The sequence below is a fragment of the Pterocles gutturalis genome, unplaced genomic scaffold (genome assembly GCF_000699245.1).
Source record: "Pterocles gutturalis isolate BGI_N339 unplaced genomic scaffold, ASM69924v1 scaffold20314, whole genome shotgun sequence".
NCBI lineage: Eukaryota > Metazoa > Chordata > Aves > Pterocliformes > Pteroclidae > Pterocles > Pterocles gutturalis.
In genome coordinates, this window is record NW_010133715.1 from 61134 (window position 1) to 73355 (window position 12222).

General features: G+C 40.8%; 1 protein-coding gene across 1 annotated transcript in view; it reads left to right on the top strand.

Annotated features, from left to right (window-relative positions):
• Positions 1 to 12222, top strand: part of LOC104458187 (myosin heavy chain, cardiac muscle isoform) — a 46510-nt gene that overhangs the window by 18991 nt on the left and 15297 nt on the right. Inside the window, exons 18-31 of the mRNA XM_010081346.1 lie at positions 1114 to 1181; positions 2611 to 2698; positions 2942 to 3059; positions 3331 to 3454; positions 4155 to 4291; positions 4668 to 4923; positions 5348 to 5590; positions 6194 to 6370; positions 6882 to 7027; positions 7605 to 7695; positions 8688 to 9077; positions 10055 to 10181; positions 11329 to 11447; positions 11916 to 12112. Of these exons, the coding sequence (XP_010079648.1) occupies positions 1114 to 1181; positions 2611 to 2698; positions 2942 to 3059; positions 3331 to 3454; positions 4155 to 4291; positions 4668 to 4923; positions 5348 to 5590; positions 6194 to 6370; positions 6882 to 7027; positions 7605 to 7695; positions 8688 to 9077; positions 10055 to 10181; positions 11329 to 11447; positions 11916 to 12112 (2281 nt within the window). The remainder of the gene's footprint in view (positions 1 to 1113; positions 1182 to 2610; positions 2699 to 2941; positions 3060 to 3330; positions 3455 to 4154; positions 4292 to 4667; positions 4924 to 5347; positions 5591 to 6193; positions 6371 to 6881; positions 7028 to 7604; positions 7696 to 8687; positions 9078 to 10054; positions 10182 to 11328; positions 11448 to 11915; positions 12113 to 12222) is intronic.

Genomic DNA, 12222 nt, shown 5'->3' on the forward strand with positions numbered 1-12222 from the left:
GCAATCACTTACAGCCTATTTATTAGTAACCTAATTTCTATAGATGTTGTTGTCATGAATCATAAGACACTTTCTGAGGAAGCAAGCAGGCTGCAGACTTCATAATGTGAAGATGAATGTAAATAACAAAAAATCCTGCCACTAGCAAATTTTTGCAAGTTATTAGCGGCCTATTTGCCTGTGGATATTCCTGTCTATCAGAATACTACCATGCTTTCCCTCAGTGTCAGAAGAAAAGAACAGCCTGTACAGATTAGCCTCATCCAGCCTCAGCAGTGTCACTTTCAAAAGGCGGAAAGGCTGTGGATAATTGCATCAAGCACATTGTACTCTTCTCCTTTTGACTATTGTTGACAGGTGACAGAATGTCAGACAGCCTGGGAATGATCTAATGGTCCAGTGTTAAGAAAGCTACAGCAATTGCTGTACATTTTTGGGTCATGTCTGACTCTTGTGAAACTTCATAACGCTCGTGTCAGAAACTAGCATTCCTTTGGGGGATCTGAGTGATTTTGACTCTGAAGCTTTAAGCAAAATTCAGGGGATGCAAAGCTACTATATTTAAAATTACAAATATTCATTTCCCTCTATTCTAGACAAATGTTACTTGCACAAGTTCAGCATCTGCAGAGACAACATGTGAGAATCAGAGTCTATACAGTACAACATACAGTATAAATTTTCCATAGGCATTACTTTTCTTTAGCTTTTCTTTTTTCTATGTCATTTCACCCTATAGGCTTTTCAATGAACTACAGATGACTCTATTTTGTTAAAAGTTATTTTTCTGCCTTATTCATATTTATGGACTTTCTGCATAACAAGTGATGCTGTCAACATCTGAAATGCAAAATCAATCCAGAAAGCTTACAGTGATCCTTGGCAACAATCCTGAGTAGGGACAAAGAGCTGCAAACTTGTGATATATAACACCTAATGTTCAGAAGTTTTTGTGTAATATTTGAGCAACCAGAGCCATCAAGTCACTAGTTATGCCTTTCATTCAAAGGAAGTTGTACTATTAGAACAGTCTGTCTGTCTCCCACACCTCTCACCTGCACCCCCTACCGAGATACAGATTGTGATTTTTATTTATTTCATTTTTTTTCTTAGCTGACCAAGGTGGAGAAAAGAAACGCAAGAAAGGTGCTTCTTTTCAAACAGTGTCCTCATTGCATAAGGTTTGTTGACCGCTCCCCACCTGAAGGTTTGAGTTAAGACAATACATTGAAGAGGAATGTTAAGGATTCTAATGGACAAAAAAAAAAAATTGAAATCCAATACCAGAATTTTATTCTAGGCCTGGGTTATTGCCCTTGGATAAGTGAATATATTGTTATTAAAACCACATGTGTGAGGGGCTGCTCCTTTTTGTCTTCTTTGAGCATTCACAAGATGAAGTACTTTCTATTCTATTAGAGAAAGTATCACAAAATCTTGTGAACAACCCTTATCATGTATTTTGTGGCTTAATGCTTTATGCATGTCTGTGGAACAGGGACTGGTTACAAATAATTTGCTAGTCCCTATCTGATTATGGTTTGTAATCAGATCCTAGGATCCTAGGGTTAGAGCAGTTATGGAAAACAAAAGTTGTTGAATGGAGTTTCATATAGCCTCTTTCATGAGTAATTCCCTTTTACTGGTACCAGCATATGCTCTTGGTGGAAGCTGACACTAGGATCATCCCTGGGGAAAAAATAGGACCTGCAATTTACCATTAGTACAATTTCTTCCAGGTAATATTGAGGAAGCTGTAAGGTAGGTTAACCTCAGGAAGGGAAGGAAGTAGTTATCTCCCATTAGTCATGTCATTTTATCTTGTTTGGAGGTACTCCTCATGAAGGGAAATCCGAGACCTTATCTTACCAGTTGTAGAAGTGTAAAGATAGCTGAAAGATCACTCAGTAATTTAATAATCCACAAACAGAAGTCCACTTTTCAGCACACAATGAGCTCCTAAGTACCCAGCTCAGGTTGTCTCATTTATTGTCCTGACTCGCATATTTGGAATTTTCAGTTTGAACTGTTGTGCTGATGATGTTATATTCCACCTCTAATGGTCTCTATTTTCTGCCTGTGAGACAAAATACTTTCCACAGAGCTTGGTAATCACTAGTAGGCACTGAACGGTTGGCTTCTTCTGAGCTACCTTGCTACATGTCTGGGAGATACCTGATTAAGATCAATAAAGGGGAAATGTTTGGCCAGGAGGACAAAAACATAGCTTTTATGAGGAACGGGTGAACTATCTACACTGAGTGGGAAAGCAACTAGGCAAAAATGCAGTTGGCTTTACAGAAGTCTTCTGCAGGATGATACTGCATCTTGCTTGCTGTTCATCTTGTTTCTGTCATTTCTGAGGTTGTAAGTAAAACGTGTTTTCTTAAGACTTTGCTAAAACTGATGTGGATTCCTATAATAAAATTAATTTGTACTTTGTTTCGTTTGAACACATTTCTCTGTAATAATTTTGATAAGCTTATAATTTAGTTGGAGAATATTTAGAGAGATGACCTTAATAAACTTAAGCAACAAACCAAAAAAATAAGTGATTGGAATTCCACTAATCCACTAAAGCTAATTGTGTTTTCAATATGTCCATTCTAGGAAAATTTAAATAAGCTGATGACTAACCTGAGATCTACAGCCCCTCACTTTGTACGATGTATTATCCCCAATGAATCAAAAACTCCAGGTATGAAAAAGACAAGATCCTTAAAATTTTAGTGTATTTTAACTATGTCATTCCAACACTTACTTCCAGGTCACCACATTGTCTTTAAATACTGTCTGTGTTGTTCACCTTATCCAATGGTGTTGCTCTTTTAGGAGATGACACCTCACATTTTCCAGTTCCCTCAGTGAAATGAAGATTAAGCATTAAGCCCTATGGAGAAGTTCCATTTAATTTAGCCTTTTTTTTTTCTCCCCCCTGTAGGTGAAATGGATGCTTTCCTTGTCTTGCATCAGCTCCGCTGTAATGGTGTCCTGGAAGGCATCCGCATTTGCCGTAAGGGTTTCCCAAACAGGGTGCTTTATGCTGACTTTAAACAAAGGTAATGCAGAGCTGTGTTGTCCCCTGTCCTAACCCACCAGTCAAAATATGCAAAGCATGTCTTCTCATTTTTATTTGAGGCATTTCAAGTTGATTTTCCATTCAGTTTGCCTGAACATGCAAGGCAGAATTCTACTCCTACTTGTGTTTGTGTAGATGCAAAGTAGGAAATTATGTGTGATTTTTTTTTTTTTAAGTTTTAGGGGAAGAGGGGAGAAAAAAAAAGGCAGAATCTAGGCCAATTTTACTAATCATTCATCTGTTATTAACAGGTACCGCATTCTGAATCCAGGTGCCATCCCAGAGGATAAGTTTGTGGACAGCAGAAAAGCTGCTGAAAAACTGCTGGCGTCTTTAGATGTTGACCATAACCAATATCGCTTTGGACACACCAAGGTAACCAGAAAAGAAAATCACTGCCTATGTAAAGAGAAAAGTGATGGATCTACTGTCTAATTTGCAGAATAGGACATCATGCAATTTCTGGTGGTAGCGATTATTGAAGAGTTAATAATACAAGGAACCAGCCACATAGCAGCAAAGTTACATTAATTTTTAAGCTGTGCTAGAGGAATTTTGTTTCTCAGGCTCAAGCTCCCACCAAGTTTTTATTACAGCAACACTACAGGCGGACACAGTAGCAGCTGATGCTCCATGCCCCCCAGTAAAGCAATAGCTTATTTAATGTAATATAGGTACACTCAAACATATATGGATCACAGGATCAGCTGCAGCTTTTGAAATGAGGCCATGTGTAATTAGGACATGATCCCATTAGCAGGGATCTGGGAGTTGGGAGTTGTGGTTCAGCTGACCTGCTTTGAACCCTGCCACAGTTGAAAAGTACTGTGGCAATTAAAATGTGGCTATAAAATTGTTTGGCCTATCCAAAACTGGGGAGATAAGACCTGGTTTTAAAACAACTTTGGAACTGTACAGTGCAGCCCCAAATGCAAGTAGTATTTGGCCCTCTATACTCTTTTACTATATGATTTGTCAATAAAAATACCATTCTTCTGAATGATTTCAATAAGGTCTGTGTAATTTTGGAATAAAATAATTTGTTAAGGTGAAATGACATCTGTGCATGTCCCAGGTATTCTTCAAGGCTGGTCTATTGGGCCATCTAGAAGAAATGAGGGATGAGAGACTTGCAAAAATCTTAACAATGATCCAGGCAAGAGCACGTGGCAGACTGATGCGGATTGAGTTTCAGAAGATAGTGGAGCGCAGGTATGAAGGCACCCCCTTAAATCTTGGCAGATAGTAGTCATTATCATTTAATTCTGTGTTGAACAGAGCGATTATTACAGTCCCTAAGGCTATAGCTAACCCTAAATTAACAGTTTAAAGTGGATGTGTGATAAAAATAATAGCAACTGTATATTAGTTGCCTGCAGCTCTGGTAAAAATCAGATTTGTAAATTTTTTGTGTCCCTAAACATCAAAAGATATGGAGGAAGTTTCTTGTATATCTTAGAACCTAGTACAAGTTCCTAATATTACTGAGAACAAAGCCATAAAACTGACTGAGAATGAAAAACAAATTATCACTTTCTCAATTCAGGCTAAACTTTAGGGAATTTTGTTTGTTTTCTTCTTAAATCAGGGATGCCCTTCTTGTAATTCAGTGGAACATCCGCGCTTTTATGGCTGTGAAGAACTGGCCCTGGATGAAGCTCTTCTTTAAAATCAAACCTCTTCTGAAGTCTGCAGAAACTGAAAAGGAGATGGCCAATATGAAGGAAGAGTTCTTGAAACTGAAGGAGGCCCTGGAAAAATCTGAAGCTAGGAGAAAGGAACTTGAAGAAAAGCAAGTCTCTTTAGTTCAGGAAAAAAATGATTTGCTTCTCCAGCTCCAAGCTGTGAGTAGACACATACATTCATGTGTTTATTAGATGTTCTTTAAGACTCAAAGACCTACAGACCAGAGTTTAATGCAATTCAATTAAAATGTTGCCCGAGTCTTGCAAAAAATATAGAGCAGATAGAAATTCTCATGTTCTAGCATATAGCCAGGTGGGCTAGCAATGCAAATCTCAACAGGTTCTGCCCAAGACAATGTCCATGGAAGTTAGATATAGAAGTAGTCTTACATGTGACTAGTCATGCTCACCACTGTCTCATCCTGCTCCATGAATTACTTGTCAGTCTTGTCTCCTAAAAGCAGGAGTAGGAAATTTTCCTTATGCTGCTCTGTAGTATCTGACCACTTACAGGTTAGGGGACAAGTGAGGAAGAAAAAAAGGCCAGGGAGTCATTGCTGTCCTCTTCCTTGTGTGATACCAGGAGCAAGACACTCTGGCAGATGCCGAGGAGCGATGCGACTTGTTGATTAAATCCAAGATTCAGCTGGAGGCCAAAGTCAAAGAACTGACGGAGCGGGTTGAGGATGAGGAAGAGATGAATTCTGAGCTGACTTCTAAGAAGAGAAAACTGGAAGATGAGTGCTCTGAGCTCAAGAAGGATATTGATGATCTTGAAATAACACTTGCAAAAGTAGAGAAAGAGAAGCATGCTACTGAAAACAAGGTACCTTTAGAACTTCGTCATGTATTCAGAAGAGGCTTGGCATGAATTACCGTTATGACAAGAGATACTGGTCTTCTGATGGTTTCACATTGTTTGTTACACAGGCCACACTGAAGGATCAGTATATACAGAGTTATTTAACCTTATAGGGGAAAAGTGTTAACTCTGAGCCTAAGTTTCCCTTTTTCTGAAGTGAGTTTTGCAGCAATTCAGCTAAAGAATTATGTCTAGTTTGGGCATTTTTAGAGTAAACAATTTTCTGCTGTAACCATGAGTTCTTCCAGCTCTTCTTCTTAGAGCCTGTAAATGTAAAGCTCATGTCCTATTTCTCCCAGAAGTTGGAGTCTACCACAATGAGAGTGATACTGAAAAGAACTCAGTACATTTGAAAGAATGTACTAAACTCACAACAAGACCTGGCACATATTGGCTCCTTTGATGGGCAATTTCACTCAGAATGCCACAAGCGGCTGGAAGGGGGAAGAGATCCTTTTCTTTCTATTGTCTTCCTGCATACAAGTTCAGTACAGACAGCAATTTGAGACAGGTTATGATAATCCCTTGCTTCAAAATCTTACAAAGACATCTTCCTTTTTCACACAGGTCAAAAATCTGACAGAAGAAATGGCAACTCTTGATGAGAATATCAGCAAACTTACTAAGGAGAAAAAGTCTTTGCAGGAAGCTCATCAGCAAGTTCTGGATGACCTACAAGCAGAGGAGGACAAGGTCAACACCCTGAGCAAAGCTAAAGTGAAACTGGAACAGCAAGTGGATGATGTAAGTTGGCTCTACCTTCATGTTTCCCCAGGCTTGTTGTTCCATCACTTACTGTTTTCATGAGTCTGAAATATTGCAAAGCTTTGAAAGTATCTCCTTTTAGAAATGATTGAGGATTTAGAAATGCAGACCTTGTAATGTCTGTAAAAGGTATAATTATAGGAACACTATAAAAACTTATCTGTGTAGTCCACCCTTTGACAGGAGTGCAATAAAAAGGGAAAATCCACTCAGTTTGCATTTGCAGTGTAATGGGCATGAAGTCAAACAGAACTTTGCTACTAAGAGAACTGTAATGCTTGCACAAATTTAAAGGGTGGACTAACCCCTTATGTTGTATTCCTTTAGCCCATATGTCCACTGGCTGCTAGAAAACAAAAAATGTAAAATAAGATGCTTATACTTAAGTACTTCTGCTTTGCCACTTGCTAGAGCTCAGCACAAAGCATACATCTGACTGTTGTAAACCATATGTGTTCAGCAGATTTAATAAGTGACTTTGTTCTTAAAGCTTGAGGGCTCACTTGAACAAGAGAAGAAAGTGAGGATGGATCTAGAAAGGGCAAAACGCAAACTGGAAGGGGATTTGAAGCTGACCCAAGAGAGTGTCATGGACTTGGAGAATGATAAGCTCCAGATGGAAGAAAAGCTAAAAAAGTAAGAGGCTGATTCAGTTGTACAAAATAAAGCAGCACAGTTCCCACTGTCATTTCAGAGCCTTCAGGTGTGTCATTCTGCTCTGATGGCTAAAAGAAAATTTCATGAGGAGAGTGTGTAGCCAAGGAGGGAGGGACAATCACTCTTACTTGTGCTCGGTATACCAGAAACATTAAAATTCATTACACTTTCCAGCATTTAAAAAAAAAAAAAGTAATGTTTTTCATTGCTTAGAGGAGAAAGCTGAAGGAAGTCTCTAAAAACTTGTTAATCCTAACCAGCTACGACAGTACTGTTGAAAGACTTGACTCTGTTAAATGTATTTTCCCATTGACTCTGAAAATAACGTTATTTATGTATGATTCAAAGAACCAGAAATATAATTGCACAAATGCATGCAGAGTCTTGACTTGGAAACACAAGGAAGATGTGTTTTCATGCAAATAGCAATACACGAAGATTGTTTTCATTTTTAGACATGTTAGAAGTTATATTGAACAACTCCTCAAAAACTGCAAAATCCTAACTTGAAGCTACAGGGAAAATTGTCACAGTAGGATTTTCCTTTCCACGGCAGGAAAGAATTTGAAATGAGCCAGCTGAATTCCAAGATAGAAGATGAACAAGCTATAGTGATGCAGCTGCAGAAGAAGATCAAGGAGCTTCAGGTCAGCTTGCTTCTTTCTCATATATCTTAGGATGAGTTTCTCTTTGTGCCTCAGTGAAGGGCTTTGCAGAGAATTTTCATGGCTACCTGCAGCTCAGCTTTGAGACCCAAAGTGGTGTAACTCCATAGCTTCTCAGACTGATCCCTTTTCCCCTCAGGACGCTTACTCCACAGTGGTTCCTTCCCAGGAGTAGGACATATGACCACAGAATGCTGGTGGTTTCAGGCAAGGCAGAAAAGCTCTCATGTTTTTTTTTTTTTTTTTCAGGCAAATGATATTGTTCCAAACCTTGGGACTGAGGGCGGATGCTGGGAAGGAGTTCAGCAGTGATAAGCACAGATTTGAAATTTAGGGGAAGGGCTCAAATGCGCAGGAAATTTTCAGCAGCAATTAAAAGGCCAAAGAAAGTCAGCAGTCAGCACAGTCCAAACAAAATGTCTTGACCCAAAGTATCAGCTCAGCTATTTTGTAAATAAAGAATGTTTGCATAACTTGCATGTGTAGCGTAGGTTGGTCATAAAAAAGGCTGCTCCCAGTGAATACTCGCTATTCATGCAATTCTACACACTGTTATATTTGGAATCTTGTCTTGGCAGTCCTAGAGAGAAGTTACTTCAGTCAGAGAGTTCTTAAAATGGGAACAAAGAGTCCCCTTCAATGAAAATCTGTTGATGCTACTCCTACTGTCAAGTAACTTCCCTCATGTGCTTCAGCTGAATGTCAAGTAACATGAGTATAAGGTCACTGCACTTGACCTAAATATCTTGAACTAGAGCTTGTAGAGCAATCTACTCTGAGAAGGATGTGACTCACCATCCTTACTCTAGCTCAAGATCTGATTTACTGTCACAAATGTCCTTTAACTGCTGTGCTTCCACCGGTGTTGTAGTGTGTGGGCTGATGGAGGGCTTAACAATCTGTAGGGTGCTTCATGGTCTTCTGATGGGAATTACCATGAAGGTGACCCAAACGTGCTCATATCCCTTTGGTAGGCTCGTATAGAAGAACTAGAAGAGGAGCTGGAAGCAGAAAGAGCTGCTCGAGCCAAGGTGGAAAAGCAGAGATCTGATTTAGCCCGAGAGCTGGAGGAATTAAGCGAGCGACTTGAGGAGGCTGGGGGAGCCACAGCTGCCCAGCTGGAGATGAACAAGAAACGTGAGGCAGAGTTCCTGAAGCTGCGGCGGGACCTCGAAGAGGCCACACTGCACTATGAAGCTACGGCCGCCACCCTGAGGAAGAAGCATGCAGACAGTGTGGCTGAGATGGGGGAGCAACTGGACAACCTCCAGCGGGTCAAGCAGAAACTGGAAAAGGAGAAAAGCGAGCTGAAGATGGAAGTGGATGACCTGTCATCCAACATGGAGCAGATGGTGAAGGGAAAAGTAAGGGTCCTGAGGCTCCCCAAACCCCCAAGGTCATGTGCAGCTAAGGCTGGTCTGAAAGCTTCCCAGGACACCTGGTAGGCCCGGAGTGTTTCAGAAGGTGGTGTCTTGCAATCTGAGGCTGTTTACGTGCACAGTGTGCCCTCTTCCCCAGCTGGTGGTATAGCCCTTCTTGCCTGGAGGTGGGACAGCGATTAAGATGGCCTGTCTAAAACACACGGCGCATCCCCAGTCCTAGGCATATTGTTTATCCATGTGTCTCAGAGTACAAAACTGTGTCACTTAAATTGTGCTCCCCCAGGCTGGTAATGACTGAGGTGATGCCATCCAAGTCTGGATCTCCCATCCTAAGCAGATTCCTCATGGATCCTGCCCTTGGTTCACAGTTTTGAGCCTTGGTTAGCAAGTAGTGCAAAGCAAAGGCTTGCGTGACCATCTTGTGTATTTTTACTTCCTACAGATGAATTGTGGATTTTGTTTCCTGAGTAGATAGTCTTGGTAGCTTTCAGAGCACTCAGTTCTTTCAGTTCAAGTGAAGAAAAGAAGTTTCAGTATTCTGAGAGTTAGAAAGCTGTCATCAAACTCAATTTATGATAAATGGCAATTAAAGCAGAATCAGTAAAGCAATTTTCATTGGAGGTGATTTTCCCATCTAGCAATTATGCCTGAACTTCACAGACATGTGATTGCCTTTGAAGTTCTTGCAGAGTCCTTTTATGCTAGTGCTTCTGTACAGAACGCAGTTCAGGGAAAACAGGTGGGGAAGGTGGTCTGATGTGGAGACCCTGGGCCTGTAGACTCAGGGCTACTATTCCCACTCTAGTGCTGTGCTATTTGTGTCTTTGCTATCTGCTATTTCTCTAAAAGGCAAACAAACAAAGGAACAAAAAAAAAAAAAAGGACACATTTGGAAGGCTACATCTTCCAAACGGCTGCCTGGAGCCTACAGCTTTGTCTTTTCTCCTGATTCCTCTTAGGCGAACGCAGAGAAACTTTGTCGCACTTATGAAGACCATCTGAATGAGACAAAAACAAAACTGGAGGAAATGACTCGCCTCATGAATGACCTCACTACTCAGAAAACAAAACTCCAGAGTGAGAATGGTATGTGCATGTTCAACCCAGGTAGACTGTTTCCCAGAAACTTATCAGGTGTGTTTCAGCACTGCATCAGTGAGATACAGTGTACAATGGCTTCTGCTCTGAAGGTGTCTGGATTTGGATTTCTGGATGGAGCAGTAGTTTTGTGTCTTTTGACATTCCTATCTTCAATATATTTATAATCTTGGGGGGGGGGGAGGGGCACACCTTGCCTCAGAGTGGCTTTTAAAACAAACCTACAACCATATTTACCAATGTACTGTGGATACCATTTCATGAACTGAAATGTATGTGCTGGCTAGGTACCAAGTTTCAGGAACTGCACCTATCTTGCAGTGCTAGAGGGAGGATGAAGGAGGTGGCATACTACTGCTGTCTGTGTGACTACCACCCTCCTCAGCGTAACCTTGGGCACTGCACTCTAGAAGATGTTCACATCCGACCCAAAATACCACATACCCTCTAAGTGCTTGCTACCTTTTTAGTCAGAGTAGTACTACTTAATCTCTGTATCCTCATCAGATAGCACTGTTCTGTGTTTTTTCAAAGATATATTTTTCATTTCATGTTTGTTTTCTCATTAGTTCTATGTACTCCTATAAGGCTGCAGTTTCCACCCTGCAGCAGTGCCCTTGTGATAAATGAGGTTTTCCTTATGTATTCCTCTGGTCATTCTGAGGTTTTCAGGGTGCTTTGAAGCCCTCTGAAAAAAAAGTCCGTGGAAAAGCAATGTGAAGGAATGAAGAAAAGTATAAACAAAACCAGCTACAACTTTGTATGAAAGTAAGCATCACTCCAGTCTGATCCATGAGCTGAACTAAAATTACCAAACCAAGGTATTGGCAGTACAAAACCCCCCCCCAAAAAACAAAAAAAAACTCCACAAAAAAAAACAACAACAACAACAAAAAAAAAACCCAACCCCAAACCACAAAACCCACAAAATCCCCACAAACAAACAAAAACTAAAGGAAAACTATCCTAGTGAAGCATCTGATGGTTACAACTTTGGAAGAAGCTTCACAAAATGTCAGCCACAATCACTGGTGGGTTCTTTTCCTCAGCAGAACTGGGCAGGTGGGACTTTGATTTTGGCTGGGACTTTGTCATTTCATCACCTCACTTTTTTTTTGGTTGAATCCTGTGGCAGGTGAATTTGTAAGACAACTTGAAGAGAAGGAGTCACTGATAAGTCAGCTGTCCCGGGGGAAAACATCATTTACACAACAGATTGAAGAACTTAGGAGACAGCTAGAAGAGGAAACCAAGGTAATGCTTTGAACGTGTCCCATTCATTGAGATGGAATGGGGAAAACTGCTCATGTTTATTTGTAGCCTGAAAAAAAGCTGAAATGAGACACAGGAGTGAGAATGCTTCCTGGTAATCATACTGATATAAGTTCCTGCCCTGATTGAGGCAAGTCACAGGAGAAGAGCTTAGGAAAACAATCAGCATCCATAATTGTTGAATAAAACTTACCCAGTAGGATAGCCAAAATCTCAGATCTTGTAACTTAAAAGTTTGGACACTTCTCCAAAGGTGTTAGATTATCTTCAGTCTTGACTGCTTCCTCAGCATGTCACCAGTTAGGGATGACTTCAAGCACTTCTTACCTCACTTGACCTGGACTATCAAGGCCACAGGCAAAAAGAAAAAAGCCTTAAGCCTCCATTTGAATTTCTAGAGGCTGTTTGTTTGGGTTTTGGTGCAATGCTGTGACCTTTCTGTCCCTGCAGTCCAAAAATGCCCTGGCTCATGCCCTGCAAGCGGCCAGGCACGACTGTGATCTCTTGCGGGAGCAGTATGAGGAGGAGCAAGAAGCCAAGGCAGAGCTGCAGCGGGCTCTCTCCAAGGGAAATGCAGAAGTGGCACAGTGGAGAACAAAGTATGAGACTGATGCCATTCAGAGAACTGAGGAGCTGGAAGATGCTAAGTAAGTGGGTTACGTGGGCTTCATTGTGCCCAAGACTGATGAGGCTGACAAGACTGTTCCCTGCGACCTGTTATAGCACTAAGGAAATAGGGCAAAATGGTTGGAAAAAT